Below are 20,571 nucleotides of genomic sequence, written 5' to 3' on the forward strand. Positions count from 1 at the left end.
CAGCAAAGGAGACAGAGAAAGAGGAGTCAGTCAGATAGAAGGAGAAGCTAGGGAGAGCAGAGGCATGAAAACCTAGGCAGGAGAGTATATGGGAGGAAAAGGTAACTAACAGTATCAAATGCTGCAGAGGTGTCAGAAAGGAAGAGGACTGAAGAAAAGTTAAAGTTCATTGAATCCAACACACTTATTTAACTGAGGTCCACGGCATATGGTGGCAGCTAGGTGGTATGGTAGATAGAGGACTGGGCTTAAAATGAGGAAGACCTGAGTTCAAATCAGGCTTTAGACATTTACTAGCTGTGTGACCCTGGTCAAGTCACTTAACCCTGTTTGCCTCAATTTCCTTATCTGTAAAAATGAGCTGGAGAAGGAAATGGTAAACCACTCTAGTATCTTTGCCAAGAAAACCCCAGCTGGGGTCATGAAGAATCAGACACAGCTGAAACTACTGAACAACAACCAGGAAATATAAATGTATTGTCTGAGGTTATGTACCTGGGTGATAGAAACCCCAATTCTGTAATACAGGTCTGCTAGTGACCAGTCCGGGGTTTTTCCTTTGGCAGCTGGTGGTGCCATCAATAGGGTGATGCACCTGGAGTCAGGAAGACCAGAATTCAAATGCAGCCTCAGAGACATACCAGCTATGTTTCTCTGGGCAAGTCACTTAACCTTTAAGAGCCTCAACTGTAAAATGGGGACAATATTAGCACTTACTTCCCCAGGCTTGTTGAGAGCATAAAATAAGTTATAAAGCAAGCACATTGTAAGCCTTAAAGTACTATAAAATGCATATTATTCTCCTTAGTATTATTATATCCTGCTATATTATTCTGCCTGCTATGGAAGCTTCATTTTCTATGCTTTCCACATATGGAAAGACAAAGTAAGTAAAAATCTAGATAGAGTCCCCTCCTCAATAGCCTGATTCTACCACGAGCACTGTGACTTCCCCAAGGAGCTTGTGATTGTGCAGCTGTGTTAGGACAGTGAGACCAAGCCTGGGGAGAGGGAGAATGAGGAGCACTTTCTAAAACTGTCTCCCATGAACCAGGGATTCGAGAAGTGCTGCTTGTAGAGGCACATGGAAAAGAATTTTGGAAATGCCTCAAAGTGATCAGCCTCCATGTCCACATTGGGAAGGACAAATGAAACGCAGCAGGAGGAGGAAGTTTAGAAAATGATTAGTGGTTTTATTTAAAGGCATGTCAGACATTTCAGGGTTTCACAAAGGAATTCTGGTACAACCTTCAAGTGGAGGGCCATTTCTATGGCAACAGCTTCCTGCCCCTTGTTTTGGAAGAAAAGATGCAACTATCACCTCACAGAGCTGACAGGTAAAATAGCCCACTGTTTCCACTGATAAAACACTGGCAGAGTTGTAATTATCACCAAGTAATTAGTTCTCAGACAAGACCTCTTTCTACAGGCTTTTCAAAGACATCTGGGTATCTGCATTTTCTCTGATCAGAACCAGGAATTCCAGTCTAGGATCTATGATTAAATCATTGGATGACCCTGGGAAAGTCATTTAACTTCTCAGGGTTTCAGTTTCCTCATCTGTAAAATTAAGATCCTAAGGTCACTAGGGCCTCTCCCTTCTAGTTCTGATATTCTATGGATTTGTGATGCCCTTTCCAAGCTAAGGAGAAATTTCAGGACCAGAAGGCCTAGGATAATAATATGCAAAAGTCTGGCAAATCTTTGGAGATGGAGATTTTACTGACTACCTTTGGATACCAAGATGAAAAATCATTATTATGTAATATTATTTATAACATTATAATATGAGACATGTATAAGGCATTTATAAGGTGATTTATGGGTTTTTAAAAATGTTTTTTTTTGTTTTGTTTTTTTGAGGGGGGACGGCAGGGCAGTTGGGATTAAGTGACTTGCCCAAGGTCACCAGGGTAGTAAGTGGTAAATGTCTGAAGCTGGATTTGAACTCAGGTCCTCCTGACTCCAGGGTTGGTGTTCTACTCACTGTGCCACCTGGCCGCCCCTTCTTTATGAGTTTAAGTGGCATTTATATGGTACTTTAAAGTTTGCAAAGCATTTCACAAGTATTTCCTCATTTTATCCTCACTGCAACCCTGAGAAAAGTAGGTGCTATTATTGGTGCCAGTATTGTTTGGAGGCAGGCTACCTCCTTGGAGCCATATCACATACTATCCCAACTGATGGGTTGAGAGCCAGGGGACACTTACTGTCCAGATCCCCTAAAGGTACTGCCTGTTGTTATTTTTCTTTATTGTTTTTAATTCTTTATTATTCTTTAATTACTGTATGAACATATCCATAGAATTGAAAGTATATATCCTATGTGAATATGGTAGTTCCAATACTGTGCTGCTTGTCTATGCCCCTTTCAAGTTCCTTTTGTTTTCTTCTGTGTATTTTTAAGTGATTCATTGGCCCTTGCCTTTCTTTTCTTAAACTATATTTATGTTATCTTATTTGTCTCTCAATATTTAAGAAAATGGTTTATTTCTAAATGATATCTTCATTACTATGAATATTAGCAGATAATTTATCTCAAAATCTCTCATTTCAGAATTATTTGAGGACCAGTGTCAAAGCTATTATCTTTCTTTGGTGGTTTCTTCCCCACAACCCATTGTGCCTTGAAATCATGGTTTCTATGTGCTTTTGCATTCTACGTTTCCTTTTCAACAGTTCCAGGACTCTTTTGAATGATCCTTTAAAAAAAAGTCATATTGGCATGTGTTCCCAAGCTTTCCACTACTGGTGGCTCCATTCAGTGGCTACTGGAATTAATTTATCTTTAAGACTTTTTCAGAGCTCTTCAGTCATCATCTTTTCCACAAATACAGAGAAGTACAAACTATTAGAGTTACATAAAGTCAGCAAGAAATTGGATCCTCTCAAACCTGAGTTTCATCAAATCTAAATATTATGCACCCATAGATTCTCAAAGGAGACTGAATTGACACGAAATCAATACATGAAAATCACTGTTGCAATTTTGCTTTTAAAGGAGGATGGAGGTAGTATGAGTACAGATTTAAATACTCTTTCTGAGAGGACACCAAGTATTCCTCTTGAGAATTACACATTTGGAAGGAGAGAACATTTATTACAGTCATCTCAAGCAGTTTTAGGTACCTCTACCCCTCCCCCCAGGTTTATTCCTAAAATTTATTCTCATTTTCTATGGCAATTTTTTTAACCTCAACCCAGTAGCTTAATTACCATTTAAGCAAACTTGTATCTTAGACAGTTCATTGAAAGGAAGAGTTTCTGAAAGTCTCGTTGGAAGACACTTGTCAGGATAATAGACATTTTATATTTTCTTTTTCAAATGAGTGGAAAACAGAATTCTCTCCTCCACACCTCAAGACTCTTGGGATTAGCTCTCTCTTGCTATGAATTATCAGTTTGGTCTTTCTATGTGAGAGTGTTTTTTTTTAGCCTGATGTGTTTCTTCAAGTGTTGTGACCTTATCTTGTAGAAAACAAGCCCAGTTTGGTGCCTCATTTTGAGTACCTCATTCTGAGCTGGAAGGACCATCAAGAGCTCCTTTTCAGAAGAAATGTGACCTCTGGCAGACTACTTAACCTTCTCTAAGCCTCCATTTCCTCACTTGTCAAATAAAGGGGTTGGGCTACACGCCAATAAGACCCCTTCCAGCTCTGACATTCCCCACGAACCTAACAATTTTCAGACTGCATCAATTTGACTGGTCCCCACTCAGCTCCCTCCAGATGCTCAAGTGGAATTCACCAAATAGAGGCCTTATAGGCTCTTGACTTCATCTCACCCTCCTTACCTCCAGGGTTACTGTTTTCCATTCTCTACATCTAGCAGTGGCTGGGGCCTTCCTTCTGGGAAACACTAAAACCCTGAGGGTGGTGGTAGGTAGGAATGCCTGGATTTAGCTTCCTTATGATGGAATACGTTCTTGATGTACATATTGGTTGATTTGTATTCCCAACAGGTGTTGAGTTTGTTTCAGTATGTATAGTGGAAAGAACAATGGATTTGGAGGCAAAAGATGTAGGTTTAAATCTCATGTCTGTCATTACCTACCTGAGTGACCTGGGAAAAGTGAATCCCTCTCTCCGAGCCTCAGTTTCCTCAATTATGACAGTTGATTTCCAAGACCTTTTCTAGCTCAAAATCCTATGACTATTAATACAATGGTTAATTCTCTGGGTTTTGTGCTGTGTGTTACAGCAATGATCAGCGTGGACTTCATTAGAGAAGAGTTAGAGGAAAACACAGGAATTATTACTCAGATGACTTAATAATCAAGGAGCATTTTAGTCTTTAATTCTACCCAACTCTGGACCTCCTTTTGGGTGATGGTAGCTCACAAATGCTAATCAACTGTGGAAAAAGCTACAGAGTGAATTCAATAAATGGGTTGAAGAGACATTGTTTCCATGGGGTTGGGACTATGGAATGAATGGATCCTACTTGTTGGAGAGAATTGAAATAATGTATATGAAGAGGTGGTGGGAGATTCCCAGTGTGAGAAGTTCCATCAGCAGAGATTTCAACTCATCTGTTGCTTAGAAGATAAGGCAGAGGCACAAAGAGGATAAATGACTTTTCCAGGGTCACATAACCAGTAAATGTCAGAAGTGGAATTTGAATCCAGGTCTTTTTAATCCAAATCTAACATGAGCACAGATTGTCTCTCATGTATAAAATTATGCTTTGAAAAGCTTGAACTCAAATCTGACCTTAATTACTAGCTGTGAGATTCTTAAGTACTTAATTCTTAAGTACTTCTTATACTTAAGTACTTAAGTAACTTAAGAAAGTAAAATACTTTCTCAACTGTAAAGTAGGATAACAGGATCTACTTCCCAGGATTGTTGTAAGGATCAATGAAGTAATATTTATAAAGCACTTAGAGTACCTAATATACAGTAGGTACTTAATAAATACCTGTTTCTTCCAGTTGGGTGTCTCCCAAGGCAGGGGTCTGAACAAGGGGAAATGATACAATATGAGGCTGTTAAGAAGGGGTCAACTGGCCAAAATCTCCTTACTGGTTAGAGTGGGGTGAAGTTCATGAGTAGTACCTGCCCTTCCAGCCTCCATGACAGGACAGCTTGTCTTGAAAAAGAAGAAACCTTGACCCTTTCAAACCCTAGAGCTTGTACTATTCCACATATTTGAAGGTTACTCTTCTTTGTCTTCATAATAGCTTACACTCATAAAGTGCTTTAAGATTGGAAAGCACTTTAGATACGTTTGGTGCTCACAGCAACACTGTGAGGTAGGACCTAGTATTCTTCCCATTTTAAAAGTGGGGAAAATGGGGCTCAAAGAGTTTAGGGCCAAACAATTTTGTAATTATATGAAGCTGAATTTGAACCCAGGTCTTCCTGACTCATAAGCATTTTACCTGAATGACTCTGCTGCCTTTTTCCTAGTACCTACAAGACAGATTTTTTAAAAGTTCATTTTCAGATTCTGTAATAATGAAATAATCTTTTGAGAAAACTCCACATTTGCCTTTTGGTAATCAGAGGACAGGAAATCTTATGGGACTTTTTCTTTATCCATCTTTTCCCCAGTAGACGTAGCTTCTGTAATTGTCACTGGTCTTCTTTGTCTCTGCCAATTATTGTTCCTTTCAACTAAAAATTAAAAATAATAAAAAGCACTTCCACACAAACCCCATAACTCAACCCTTGAGCCAGACTGAAATTAAAGAACAAGCTTGTCAATTTCCTTTACTACCAGACACTTCTCTCCTGTGTTTCTGGGTGGAAATGTTGAATTCAAATGGACCAGACAGTCAATCCTCTTCCTATAGGACAAAGCCAGGGAAATGGTAACTGAATGAATTTTGAATTCTGCTCTATAACAATGATGCAGAATGAGAATAAAAGAGAGAACTTTGTGGAGCTTTTTTCCCTTAAGTACTTGAAGTAAATGCACAAATGTGACATAGGGATAAATGGAGTTTCTACCTTACCCATGACAGAAGGAAAGAGGCTTTTTGAGATAATGCGCCAGACATTTATCAACAATGCCCAACTCCTTGGATTAAAACCAGCCAGGTAGCACATCTGTGGCAGATCCAGCAGGGATTTTTCTAAATGTGCGTCTGAAAACCCTGGGCACCATATACAAAGAACATAAATCTAGAACCACAGAATCATAGAAATTCAGAGTGGGAAGGGATTTCAGAGGTGATTTAATTTAACCACCTCATTTTATACATGAGGAAAGAAAGGCCCAGAGAGGAGGTATGACCTGCCCACAGTTACACAGAAAGTTAATGGTTTGGGCTACACTAAAATGACTGTGTGTGTTCGTGTGTGAGAGTGTGATGGACAAAGGAAAAGTGATGGCATTGAGAGTATTCCATTCAGGGAGGAGGGCAATAGTGGCTGGAGTTATGAGGGTTTTACAGCAATAGACAAGGGATACTTAAGTTGAGTTTGGAAGGAAGTAAGAGATTCTAGAAGTTGAGGTGGGGAGGGAGTGCATTCTGGGCATGGAAGACAGTCTATGAACAGGCGTGGAGAAGAGAGAGTGAGTAGTGTGCATGGCCAATAGTTAGCAAACCAGTTTAACCTACAGGAGGGTGAGTGAGGTTATATAATTCTGGGAAAGAAGGCTAGAATCAGACTAAGAAAGACTTTAAATGCCAAACAGAGGAAGTTTTTTTTTTTCATGTCCTAAGAAAAGGGGTGGGAAAGAGAATGGGTACCTATATAGCACCTACTATGTGCTAGGCACTGTGCTAAATGCTTTTCCTTTTCCTTCCTTCCTTCCTTTTCTTTCTTTTTCTTTTTAAATAAATATCATTTCATTTGATTCTCACAAAAACTTTTTGAAATAAGTGCTATTATTACCGTCATTTTAAAGTTGAAGAAACTGAGGCAAACTGAGGTCAAGTGATTTGCCCATGGTCACACAATTAGTAAATATCTGAGGCTGGATTTGAAATCAGATCTTTCTACTCCAGGCTCAGCACTCTATCTACTATAACCACTAACTGACTCTGGGCTTAGATCAAGGATTCTTCACTGGGAGTTCATAGAATTCCAGGGGGTACATGGATAGATTGTGTGTGTATGTGTGTGTGTGTGTGTGTGTGTGTGTGTGTGTGTGTGAGAGAGAACAAACTTGGATGGGAAAAGATGACATTTATTTTGCCTAACCTCTCATGGAAATTTAACATTTTCCTCAATTTTGAATTAAAAAAAAACCCTTAATATTATGAACACAGGTTCCATTGACTTTCTGAGAAGGTTATTCCATGAACTATCAAAGGAGTTCATGATACAGAAAAAATTAAGAACCAGTATACTAGAGGAAAAAGAATAATTGAAAATTTTTATGCAGATGTGTGACTTGCTTAGACATATACTTGAGGAATATCAAGTTAGCAATTGTATATAGAGAAAAGAAACTAGAAAGAAAAGAGATCAGGATCTAGGAGACCAAGTAGAAGACTATTGCAGCAGGACATGGGAGAAATGATAAGGTCTTGAACTATAAGCACGGTGGCCTCATAAGTGGAGAGAAGGATGTGGATATGAGTCATACTGTGAAGGTAGAAGCAATAGGTTTCAGTAACTGATTGGAGTTGAGGGAAAGGGAAGAATCCAGGATGATTCTGAGGTGGTAGACACAGATGAACAGAAGGACTGTGATGCTCCAAACAGATAAATGTAAAGCTCTACAACTGGATTGAGAAAAATCAATTGCACACATATAGGATTGGAGAGGTGTGACTAGTTAAGAGTCTACATGAAAATTATCTGGAGTTTTTAGTTGCTTGCAAGCTCAATGTCAATAAGTAGTGAGACAAAACATTAAAAAAATGCAGTTTTAGGTTTCATGAAAAGAGGCAAAGTGTTAAGAACAAGGGTAGTGATAGATCTGTTCTTCTCTGCCTAGGAATCTGGAACATTAGAGTGTGCTTCTGCTTTAAAGTAAATAAAAAAAGAAAGCACACAAAACAACAATGAAAAAGAAGGACGTGGGCAAACTGGAGAACATCTAGAAGTTGGTGACCAGGATGGTAAAGGAGCCCACGATCTTGCCTACAAGGATTGGTTGTTGGGATGTTTAGCCTGAAAAAGATAAGACCCAATGGGAGGACATAGTTCTCTAACAGTTTTTGAAGGTATGTATTATGAAAAATGGATTATATTTGTTTGGTTTAGCAATTCTTGTAGCAATGGATGGTAGGTAGGTAGGTAGGTAGGTGTAGGAACACTGGAAAGACACATCTTTCTAATAGCTTTTCAAAGTAGAATGAACTGCCTTGGGAGATGGCTTCCCATGACTGGAGATCACCCAGGAGAGGCTGGATAGCCCTTGGAGGACTCTTTCCCATTCAGGCACAGGTTGGAGTAGATTAGAGAGTCCCTGAGGTCCCTTGTGGGGGCAGCTAAGTGGTACAGTGGTTAGAGCCCTGAGCCTGGAGTCAGAAAGATGCATCTTCCTGAGATAAATCAGGCCCCAGACATTTACTTGCTGTGTGACCCTGGATAAGTCTCTTAACCCTATTTGCCTCAGTTTCCTCTTCTGTAAAATGAGCTGGAGAAGGATATGGCAAGAAAACCCCAAATGGAGTCAAGAAGAGGCAGAGACAACCAAATGACAAAGGTACTTGGTGAAATGAGATGCCTTATGGCTCTAAGACTCCCAAATTCTGTCAATATGTGAATTATACTTAACGGTCTCCAGTCACAGCTTGCAGCACCATGTTTAGGCTCTTGAGGATTTCCTCTTCATCTTCAACTTGATCATTGTTTCCAAAGAGTTTGAGACCCTCCAGGTGTTGGCTAAGGGAATCTGGTTCAAAAATGAGAAAAATCAGTTCAAATGTTTCAGAAGAGACCTCCCCCAAGCTTTTCATTAGGGCCAGGACATGACAAAATTGTGAAGTTGACACCATTTCTCCACCTACCTTTTCCTTTTCCCATTTCCCCCTTAATCTATTTTTTAAAAATCAGTTTTCTGTACTACTTGAGACTTCCTGGACCTTATGAGTCAATAACACTGTACTGTAAATTAGTTCAATATTAGTGTTTGCAATATTAAACAGAAACCCAAAGGAAGAAGGACACACAGCAGTGAGGGGCAAAATTGCTGGCACCATGTAATCCAGCTTGATAAAGATAAAGTGCTTTAAATGATACTGTGTAAGTGACTGCCTACTCTGTGTATGTGTAAGATCAGTTCCTACTCATTTAGATTTATAGTATTCGGACATAGAAAGGATCTATGATCTATCAATTTAATTTTATAGAAAATGAAACAGTTGAGAGTTTGAATTAGAGATTTTGAAGGGCCAGAGAATTTATAGCAGTGTTCCCAAGATCACATTGCTAGTAAGCAGAAGAAATAGAATTGGAACCCAGGTCTTTTAATACCTAGGTCTGCTAAGTGGCACAGTGGATAGAGTGTGGGGCCTGGAACCAGAAAGACCTGAGTTCAGATCTGCCCTCAGGCACTGACTAACCTGGACAAGTCACTTAACCCTGCTTGCCTTAGTTTCCTCATCTGCAAAATGAGTTAGAGAGGGAAATGGCAAACCACTCCAGTATCTTTGCCAAGAAAATCCCAAAAGAGATGAAGAGTCTGCCATGACTGAAAAATGACTGAACAACAAAAATCTTTAATACTGATCTCCATGCTAAGACACAACCAAGGAAGCTCTAAACCTCTCAAAGCAACAGGATGTTAGCGATGCCTTAGCACAGAATAAATCTAAGGAGTCAAGGTTTAGTACCACTAACTGGCTGTGTGACCTTGGACAATTACTTCCCCTCTGTAGGCCTGTGTTTCCTCATCTTTTAAATGAAAAGGTTGCATGAAATGATCTATAAAGTGCTTTCTAGCTATGACAGCCTGTAAAATACACTGGAGGTGGGAGAAGCAAGAGGTGGGGTGAGCATCTGCAGGGAAAAAGCTCCCGAGAACAGGTAAGTCAGGGGTCAGCGAGAAGTGTTCCATTCTAGTCCCCATATCTTTAATGAGCCCAATTCATTATGACCTAGAAAATCACTTTACTCTTGCATCTCATCAGATTTTAACTGCATTAGGAGATTTTAAATTAAGTTTCTAAGGTTTGAAAGCGAGAAGAGGACAAAACCAATGCTCCACTTGGATGAGCTGGTTCTGTAAGTAGAGCATGGAGGCAGCATCGGGCTGGTCAGGCAAAGGAACACTACAATGGTGATTAAGCGTCCAGATGTGTGGGATTTCTCCAGGGGCTGATCAGCAGAATTACACCATATGCATAATGACACTTCTAGTCCTTGAAAGGACTCCATATGGTGAGAGTCCGGCCCATTATCAAATTACAACCCACACTCCCTGAGAAGGAGGAGGGAACCCTGGGGCCTAGATTGCAAATGCCATTGGAAGTGGGAGTGGGGGAAGAAACCTATGCTGTTGAAACCTGACTCTAATTCAAAATGTCAGACCATTCCCTATTCTTTCTGTCCACCTTTTCAACTTTCCTTAGTTAAAGCTTTGCTATTTGGACACATAACCTGGAGTCCCTGCCTAAAATCAATCATTTAACAAGCATTTATTGAATGTGCAAGGCATTGTGGGAGACAGAGACTCCAGGGAAGCAAGCCATTCATTGGAGGGTACTGGGCCTCAGGGAAAAGGGCCTGTCAAAAAACACATTGTCCACTCCTGCTTTCCCCCAGCCCCTCTTCTCACCACCCGATCCATCATTTACATCCAGGTGAAATTAGATTGAAATGAAGGTTAAGGGCAAACTAAAATGGAAAAGAATATATAAAGAAGTTAGGTAACCTGTTTAGTGTGGAGGAAAGTAGGCAACAGCACTTTCTCTGATTTGCCTTCATGATGGTAGGAAGTTCAGGTTGATTTCACACATACACTTATATGTATATGTGTATATATATATATATATAACACATATATAGATAGATACACACATATGTATATACTTGTATAGATAGATATAGAAATTTCTTGTCTTCTTAAAACCACTTGTCAGAAAGATCTCCATTCTCCCCAATGCCTCCATAGTCATTGCCCTATTCATAGAAGGGTAATCCCCCTTAAAGCACAAGTGCCAAATTCGCTATACCCAGGGTATGATTCTTCATATTTAATGTGTGATCCTTGTCCTTAGGAAGTACAGTGTCCTGTTGATGCTGGAATTTGGAGACCTGAGTTCAAATCTGGTCTCTAGTGCTAACTGTGTGTGACTATGGGCATGTGGTCAACCTCTTTGAACTTGGTTTTTCTTCATTTGTAAAATGGAGATATTAGCACTTGTTCAATATAATTCCTGAGGTTGCTGAGTTACTTTCTTTCCAATGCTTTGTAACCTGTAAAGCCTTCCAGAAATATGACTTGTCCTTGTTATTACAGTCTCACTTGGGGAGAAAAGTCATGCACATCTCAAAGATAATTAGCAACTCAAGGCAATATGTGTTAAGTGGCCAATTGGAGGTGAGGATTCTAGCCGGTCAGAGGACATCACTGAGAGGTGGGAAAGGTAATGCCTTATGCATTCCGGAGAGGGTGAGATGAGCTGGACTTCAAAGGTTATTAAAACTGGTGTATCCATATTTACACAACAGGTGATTTAAGACTGAATGGGGGAAAATGAACTATGAAGCATTAAAATCTTTGTAATAGTAATGAGGATCATTATATAATGATCTGATGTTCTGGGTCCACTGTCAATAGGACGAAGTGCTTCAGAGAGGAGATGCAGCTGCATTGAGCCATTCCTCCTCTTACTATGTCCTTAACTTGCTGGCCAATGGAATGGGGTCAGGAGAGGACCTGATGACCAACACCTAACTGACCTGTATAAAGAATGAGCTCCTGACCTGGGTCTCTGTAACGGCAAGCACCCCAGCGTCCCCAGGGTGGCTACCACCACAGGTTCTTAGATCTGCTTTGTTAAAGGAAAGCAACTCAAAATGGGTTAACAAGCTAACTTTAATCAGTCAAATATGTATCGTTTACCTAGTTCAGGGGAAAAAGGTCAGCACCCCGAACTTCAGAATATACAGACAGAAACAGATCAAGTAGACAACTTTCCAAACTGTCCAACCATTACATCCATACCAAATCAACATCTGGGTTTCAACATCTGGGTCTTTCAAAGCTGGGGGGCTCTCAACAACGGCTTCCCATAATCCAGATCAAATCACAGAACACTTCTCAAAGTGAGCCCCAAAACAAAGCTACACATCAGGGCTTATATAGCCTTCTCCTGGCTCAGAGAATGTAACAACCTTATTGACCCACTGGCCAATCAAAAAGTATCTACTGAAAAACAAACTTCCCACCCCAGGCTCCAGGTGCACTTTAGCCTAGGGGCAGGGAAGATCTTCAAAATTTACATTCCCATTACAGTCTCCTTAGTCCTAAGGGGATAGGAGAGATGTTGATCACTATCCCTTTTTCTTTGACATTTGTGTTCCTGCTTCATTAAAACTTTAAAGGACATTGTTCATATCAGAGGACATGAGTATGAATCTTCTTTTTGCTCCTTGTGGTCTGCATGACCTAAAGAACATTTGGGGGTCTCAGTTTCCTCATAAGTAATATAAGGGATCCATTCCATCTTGTATCTCCTACTATCTTAGTCTATTTTTTATCCTTCCCCTCCACTTCCTCTAAGCCTGTATAATAATAGGATTTCCCTTGACATCTGGGAAAGTCCCTGATCGGTCCAGCAGGATGTGGCTTGATCTAAAGTTAACTTCTGATCTTAAATTAACTCCAAAGGCCAGAGTCTCCTAGGAATGTGAAGGCTGCTGAGGGTTACCTTTCACCTTCATGTGTAGCTACTTCATGAATTTGATTATCTAGGAGAAGAGACTTTTGGGGAAAGGTGATCATTATCTTCAGGTATTTGAAGGAAGAGCTATTACAACACAAAGGGGTTAGCCCTAAAGGTCAAAACTAGAAACAATGAGTGGGAATTACAAATAGGCAGACTGTGGCTTGATAGAAATAACTTCCTAACAAGTAGAGTAGTCCACAAATTAAATGGGTGCCCCAAGAGCTAATAAATTTCCTAAAATTGGAGATTGTTTTTTTTTTTTTTTTTACCACTTGTCAGGGATGTTTGTTATAGAGGGGATTCAGGCTTTAGGTGGGGGCTGAACCAGATGACTTATGAAATCCCTTCCAAACTCAGAGTCATTGGTTCTGTGACAAGATTGATGAAAATTTCAGGGCAGATAAAGCAGGTTGGTGGGGGAAATAATTTGGATGTCTTTTGGCTCTCCATTACATAAATGATCACATTGCTCTGGGCTGATAAGACCCATATGTTCTTCAGCCCAATTTCTCATATATTCTCATGAGATGAAGGTCATTCAACTCCAGGCTCAATTTCATCTGGCCTCTTGGGAACTCAGCCTAGAAAGAGAAAGATGCTTCTTATTTTTGATGCCAGAATCTGGAATTAATATAGTAATCTCAAGGAAACAATACTCAGATATAATCAGGCATATGACCACATACTAATAACCTTTCCAACTCACAATTTCATTCCATCCTTTGCTGACTCCTATTAGCACACTGCTCATAGGATTGGGTCCAAACTTCTTAGTTTGACATTCAAAGTTAGCACCACTTAACTTTTTCAGCTTCATATCTTCTCTGTACAAATTATCTACCTTATCAGGTTGTGATGCCTCCTTTATCCTGAACATACTGTGAGCATTCCTGCCTTTGTCCCATTCACATGTTATTCTCTGCCTGGAATGCCTATCTTTAGAAATTCTACCTACCTTCTAGATGCAGCTCCAATTTCCAAGTCCCACTTATCCCATGAAGCTTCATCTGACCATATCAGGTGGAAGCATTCTCTCTTTCTGAACTATAGAATTTCAAGGGAACCCCAGAAACACGTAAAGGGTTGATTGTGGCTAAATGAACCTTAGCCACTGGGGAGGTAGGAAATTCTTGTTGACTTTAGCCTAGCAATGGGTAGCAGAGGGTCCTTTAAGAGGCTAAGAATTCTGAGTTGGGGAAATTTCAGGTAGTAGGGATTGGAAATTGAAGGAGCATCAATCCATCTATAAGCAAGCAATTACTATCCACTATGCAGCAGGTACTATGCCAGGTGTTAGGGATACAAACCAAAAATGAAATAGTTACTATCCTCAAGGACCTTAGCTTTCTGAGAGAAATGTGGTTTCTTTTTTTTTCAGGTGGAGTAAATATGATTGGAATATAGTTTCTTGATTAATGAGCGAAACTGCTGAATGTCAAGTCCAAGGACAAGAAGAAAAGACTGGAAGTGACACTGATCTTACTCAATCATAGTAGGTCATAATATTAACTAGAGAGTCCTTAAGGCAGGCACAAGACTGCTGTATCACTTGGCCAAGATAGACTTCAGTGTGGTTTTTAACCTTAATTATTTGTATAATTTCCCATACTATCACATTCATTGAGCACTTACCATACATTGCTTAGTATTGTTACTTTTCTTTTTCTTTCTTTTTTTTTTTTTTTTTTGCTTTTTGGAGGGGAGAAGGCAGGGCAATTAGGGTTAAGTGACTTGCTCAAGGTCATACAGCCAGTAAGTGTTAAGTGTCTGAGGCCAGATTTGAACTCAGGTCCTCTGACTCCAGGGTCAGTGCTCTATTCACTGGGCCACCCAGTTGCCCCTACTTTCCTTTTTCTGTTTCCAACTAGGCTGTAGTCTATATCAGGTCAGGGATCCTGTAATTATAACTATAATAACTGATGTAGCACTTTAGACACATTATTTCATTTGATCTTCATGACACTCCTGTGAGATATACAGTTAACCCTTCCACATTTCGGAAGTTAGGGGTGTGACACCCCCTCAATCTGGAAAATTCATATAAAAATTTTGACCCTCCTTTTGTCTGAATTTTTTCTTTTATGTGGTGTTTACAGTACCTTATTGTAAGATGTGGGTTGATATTATGTAATACTATACATATATTTATGCATTTCTGAATTTCCAAACTTTTTCTGTGTCATCTGCAGGCCTTTGTGTGTCATCTTGCAGCTTCCACAAAACTCAAAAAATTCCCGTTTAATTTCTTAATGCCTACCTTCAATATATTGAAACTGAGATGGGAAAAATCACAATGTGGAAGACAGAACTGTATTGGACTGATATTATTATACCCATTTTACAGATGAAGACACTGAGATTCAGAATGCTTCAATGACTTGCCCGAAGTCACAGCTTGAACTACAGAATGTTATATCTAGGTAATTCCATCCTGGAGATCATCTAGCACTACCTGCTCATTTAACAGAAAACCAAATCTGAGCTTAAGAGAGATAAAGAGCTTTACCCCAAACAAACTACAAGTGAGTGGGGGAGGTGCCTTTACCTATTTTCCAAATAGAAGAGTATACACACATGTATATGCATACACACACATATGCACGTGTACAGCACTGGTGTTTTTATACCCATTTTACAGATGAGGAAACAGTGCTTAAATGACTTGAACTATCTCTATGATAGTCATGTGATGAGACCTACCTAGGCAGACTCATAGTTTCCCCTTCTTATTTCCTGGTGTCCTTTCCAATAAAAACCTTGCCACTTGTATATACACACACATATGAATATGTACATATATATATATATATATACATACGAATATATATCTATATCTGATTTCTGCATTTCTTTTATTATACTTTGTGAAGATTAAATTAGAAAATATTTACAAAATGTTTAGCACAATTCTTAGCACATGTTAGGTGCTTAATAAATGCTTTTCCCCTTCTTTTCCCCAACCCCTTTCTCATCATGAGTTAGTGATGATTCACAGTATGTGGCTATCAAAATTCAGACTTTTTTGAAATGAGATTGGAGGATAGGGATAGCCGTGGTGACTGTTAGATCCCAAGAACAATTTCTACAGTGGGGAAAGTTTTGCACTGCTATGAGGGAAAGACTAACTAAACAACTCCCAGATGAAAAACAGTGGCATCTTAGTAGAGATGGGATCAAGACTGACACTGCATAGTACCTTGGAGAGCACCAGATGGTGTGGGGCTCACCGTTGTCAAGGGAATTCCATTTTTGCAACATTAAAACTAAGTTGGTTGCACTTCCCTCTCACCCCCTATATAGTCAACCATGTATGTTGTTGGTATCCAGAGAAGAAACCCAGTAGGAATGGAAGGGAATAAAGGCCTGGCAAGAATCTCTACTGAGTGTCTGATGTAATGGAAAGAGCATTACACTGGTTATCAGAAGTCCTGGGTTTTAGATTGTGTTCTGCCACAGCTTTGCTATATGACGTGGGATGGACAAGTCATTTAACTTGACTGACTTCTGACTTTCTTCTCTATTAAGTGGTACAATAATATCTGTCCTGTTTGCTTCATAGGTTTACTGTAAATCTCAAATGAGATAATGCATTTGATAGTTCATAAAGACTTCAAGATAGATAGTGCAAGGTAGGGAATAGAGTACTGGACTATGGAGTCTAAGATCCCTGAGTTTGTATCTTACCTCTGAAGCTTATTTGTTGTGTAACTGGGCAAGTCACTTAACCTTTATGAGCTTCATTTTCCTCATCTGTAAAATGAGGATCATGATAGAACTTAATCAGAGGGCTGATAACATGTATAACAGATGACATATGTAAAATGTCTTGTAACCCTTAAAGTGCTTTATAAATGTCATCTTTTACAAAGATTGTTTTCATTATTCTATCCTTCAAGGGACATTAATTATTATTGCAGCCTGATTACCATCCAACTGGTCAGAGCTCTTGCTAAGGCTTAGTCACGGGCTGGCACTGGGTACATTTTTCAGGTAAAAAAACTCTCTGTTCTTCTTTCTCTCCATGCTTTTTAGATGCCACAGTATTTTCCTGCTGTTTTCTTTGCTGGAACTCAGTCACAAGGAAAGGTAGTTTAATAACATTTTCATATTAAGGTCCTAACAACATTCTGCCTTCTTAGGGATATTTGCATTTTAAAAGAGGAGCCTTTAGTGAATATTGCTTAAACTAAAGGGATGGTCCACAAATTATGGAATTTAGACACTGGCAAGGGAAATATTTTTTGGTCATGGATCATGCGAATCACCTGGATGAAACTGCTTGTTGTACTCATCAGTAAGGCCAGCCTGGTTCAGTTTCTATATGGGAAAGTCCTAAAATGGACTGCAAGGAGAGGAGTCACATTGAAAAGAGTCCAGAAAAAGCAGTTTTGTCGTCTGTGTCGGAGGCTGATGAAAGAAAAAATAAACATTGCAAAGTGCTGGGGTTTAGAGTTGACTTGGGCTTTTTTTTTTGTTCTGACGACTTGGGCCTTTTTTTTTTATGAGATCAGGGGTAGGCAGAAAGTGATAATGAGCCCAGGGACTGTTCTCCTTATTCTCCCTTTGCCTTGTTTCTCATAACAGGATGCTATGAGAAGAGGATGCTATTTCTGTGTACTTCTTTTTGCCACATGAGCCAAGAGATCAATCTGCTCTTAGAGTAAGCGCCACATAGTGCTTATTAGTCCATGAAGAGGATTCATGGAAGAGACCGAGGAAACAAAGGCCTAGTGGATTGGAGGCAACACAGTAGTAGAACTGGGATTAGAACTCAGGTCTTCTACTTCTTAATCCAATGCTCTTTCCATGATACCCCATTTGAAGCATGGTAAAATAAAGTGTTTTTCCCTCTAGTAACAGTATTATTCTTTGCTTTTGCTATGAAGAATCCTAACACACTATAAGAGAGTTGGGAGACTCGGAAATGTACGTGTAATCGCTAGTGAAGGTTTCATACAAATTGAAGCTGAAACTCCTTGTCACATTCGTGCCATAATACAACCTTTAAGAAGAGGTGATATAATGGGAAAACAAACAAACAAACAAAAAAGCACTGGGTTTGAGAATCAATAGGCCAGCTTTAGACTTTATCTCTAACTAGCTGTGTGATCTTGGTCAAGTGGATTACCATCCCTGGACTTCTTATCTGTAAGAAGGGGGAAGGTAGGCAGGAAGTTGCTTCCTGATGATCTCCCACATTCTTCTGTCTAATATTCTGTGATTCTATGAATTCAGTGTTGTTAATGTTTAGTGATTAGAGTAGGAGAATGTGATCTATTGTGATGTTGGTCTCATGCTTATGTCTATAAAGTACTTTCTTCCACTCTTTATGCCTGGCTGTTGTAAATACTCTTTGATGTAGACATGGTTTAAAATAGGACATAAACCCTGACTTTCCATTCAAACTAAGTGGGTTTCTGTGAGGATCTGGATGAGGTTCTGTGCTCAGAGGTGGGTGATAGGAAGGAACAAAACCCCATGTCCCCTAATTTATGAGAGATTAGAGGGGCCTTTAAGTCTATTTGTTGAATCAGTTGAAATATCACTTTGACAGTCTTATGATGAGACCCATCTAGATAGCCTCCTTGTTCCCCTTTTTATTTCATGTCCTTCCCAGTTAAAGCCCACCCTGTTCTTGGCCTGTTCTCCTCTGACTTGGTGGTCATTTTGGTGATGGGTACTTACTCTACATTATCTATCCATATCCCATTTATTACCCTAGGTACCAGCCCTGGAGACCTAAAAGGCACATTTTGGAGAGGCAAGAAATGAATGGATTTGGCTCTCTGTCTTGGTCCTTTGCCTGCCCATATCCTTTCTGGACCTGTGAGTGGCCTGAGGCTCCCTTTAAAGGGAGTGCTGAATGCCTGTACCATCTGTTGGTTGTCACTAGGCCTGGCATTGGCTCTTCGGAAATTATGTACTGAACTTTCTGTCCAGCTAGAAAAGGCTTGGGACAAACCTTGATCCAGCAGAGCTGCTGTGTAAGGATGTAGACATCTTAATGCTGTAGCTCAGGTTATCCCAATTCACCATGAGACTGGGCACCGGGATAAATGGCCTTACAGATGTCTGATCACAGACACCACATGCTGTAGACTGCAGGGCTAACTTTAGAATGGGAAGTGAGACAGACTAAAAAAGGAATTTGGAACACATGCAAATTCTGGAACACCCAGGTGCTGGTTTAGAGACTTTGCTTTCAAAGCCAGGGCTTTGATGGTAGCTCTTCAGCAAGGACAGGGGACTTGGAAGACTTGTGTCTGCAAAGCACAGGGTTATGCACACAGTGGGTGCTCGAGTGATGTTTACTGCTTATATTGAATTTAGTTGACGAGTGAACTAAACTCAGTGAAGGAAATAAATCTTGTCACTCTTATTTTTCAAGGGAGGAAGCAGGAACACATGAAAATAATAGGAAGGGAAAAAAAAAAGAAAGACTGGGACAGAAATTTCTTCAGTTATAGTCTTATATGACAGAGATCATTTTTGCCATGAAGTGTCTTATTTCTTGGGCTCTTCAACATTTGAAACCCTCTGTGCATGGGCAGGGACAGCCTTTAGAAAATCTTGAAGTCAGGAAATTTGTTTTAACTTATCCTTTCTGGATTCCTTCCCCTCACAGTGATTATTCCTCCTTCACTGATCCCACACTTCAGGTTCCCAGTGACTTCCCAGTTTTACCTTCCTTTCCTCTTAACCCTTTAACAAATAGTAAGAGCTATTCCTCTCCCCTCCCCACCCCAATCCCACCCCTTACCCAGCGATTCCTCAGAGTGAAGAAAACTTTCTTATCTCTGAGACATTTACATTTTATGCCAGATTACTTTCTGGTCCCTTCCAGCTTTAAATCTGCAACCCCAGAAGATCCTTTGATAAAGAAACTGATGAGGTTGCAGGGAAATTCATTGACCAACTTATATTTAAAAGTGTTAGTTCTTAATTATATTTAATTCTATTTTTTTCCTTGCTTTTTTGGAGGGCAGTTGGGGTTAAGTGACTTGCCCAAGGTCACATGGCTAGTTTTTGTGTTAAGTGTCTGAGGCAGGATTTGAACTCAGGTCCTCCTGACTTCAGGGCTGGTGCTCTATTCACTGCACCACCTAGCCGCCCCATCTCTCTTTTTTTTAAAAAAGGTTAATTTGTTTTAAAAAAGCTATATAGAAGCTGCTCTGTGATGAAACATCCCAAAGATTTTTTGGCTCTAGTAACATTTAAAACAAAGTAAAATACAATATGGTATTTAATTAAGTAAGCAGCAAGCATTTCAGAACAGATTTTTCTAAACCTTTTTTTTTGTATCCCCTTCACTTAGCACAGTGACTGATACATAGTAAGCACTTAATGTTTTTTGACTGTTTACTATGTGCCAGGAATTTATAAACACACACACACACACAGGAAAAAAAAGGTCACTGATTTCAATGGGCCTACATTTTAATGGGCAAGAAGGCACGTGTAGATGGGTAGTTACATACAGGATTCAGTTCTTATATTCCTATGGTGATGGTGACAGGGTGGTGGAATGGAGGTGGGGAGAGGGTGCTAAGAAACACTTTGGACCTGATTTTCATCAGCATAGAGAACTCTGCCTATTCTGCTCTGCATCTTCTGGCCTTAAGAATTGCCCGGGGTCGTTACACAATCAGTATGTGACAAAGACAGGATTGAATCCAACTCTTCATGACTCTGAGGTAGTCTGTCTATTTACCATCCTATGCTGTCTCTCAAATATGAACTCAATGGTTGGTAAATACATGTGAGTTCCTTGT

General features: G+C 39.8%; 1 protein-coding gene and 1 long non-coding RNA gene across 4 annotated transcripts in view; one reads left to right on the top strand and one right to left on the bottom strand.

Annotated features, from left to right (window-relative positions):
• The window catches only part of LOC138146458 (uncharacterized), a 24,466-nt gene extending 5,800 nt beyond the window's left edge, over window positions 1–18,666 (top strand). The window contains exons 2-5 of one of the 3 annotated variants that reach the window (XR_011164486.1): window positions 14,178–14,291; window positions 14,989–15,219; window positions 16,696–16,789; window positions 17,384–18,666. This is a non-coding gene — a long non-coding RNA (uncharacterized lncRNA). Of the gene's footprint in view, window positions 1–14,177; window positions 14,292–14,988; window positions 16,655–16,695; window positions 16,790–17,383 lie in introns of those variants that run through there. The other 2 variants (XR_011164487.1, XR_011164485.1) reach the window with 2 other exon arrangements.
• Window positions 1–20,571, bottom strand: part of LOC138146455 (rap1 GTPase-GDP dissociation stimulator 1-like) — a 73,882-nt gene that overhangs the window by 38,116 nt on the left and 15,195 nt on the right. Inside the window, exon 2 of the mRNA XM_069068387.1 lies at window positions 8,683–8,799. Coding sequence (XP_068924488.1) covers window positions 8,683–8,799 — 117 coding nt within the window. The remainder of the gene's footprint in view (window positions 1–8,682; window positions 8,800–20,571) is intronic.

This window comes from Petaurus breviceps, unplaced genomic scaffold (assembly GCF_028583685.1).
Source record: "Petaurus breviceps papuanus isolate PSGF00001 unplaced genomic scaffold, PetGlider_PUasm1.0 90762, whole genome shotgun sequence".
NCBI classification, from domain to species: Eukaryota; Metazoa; Chordata; class Mammalia; order Diprotodontia; family Petauridae; genus Petaurus; species Petaurus breviceps.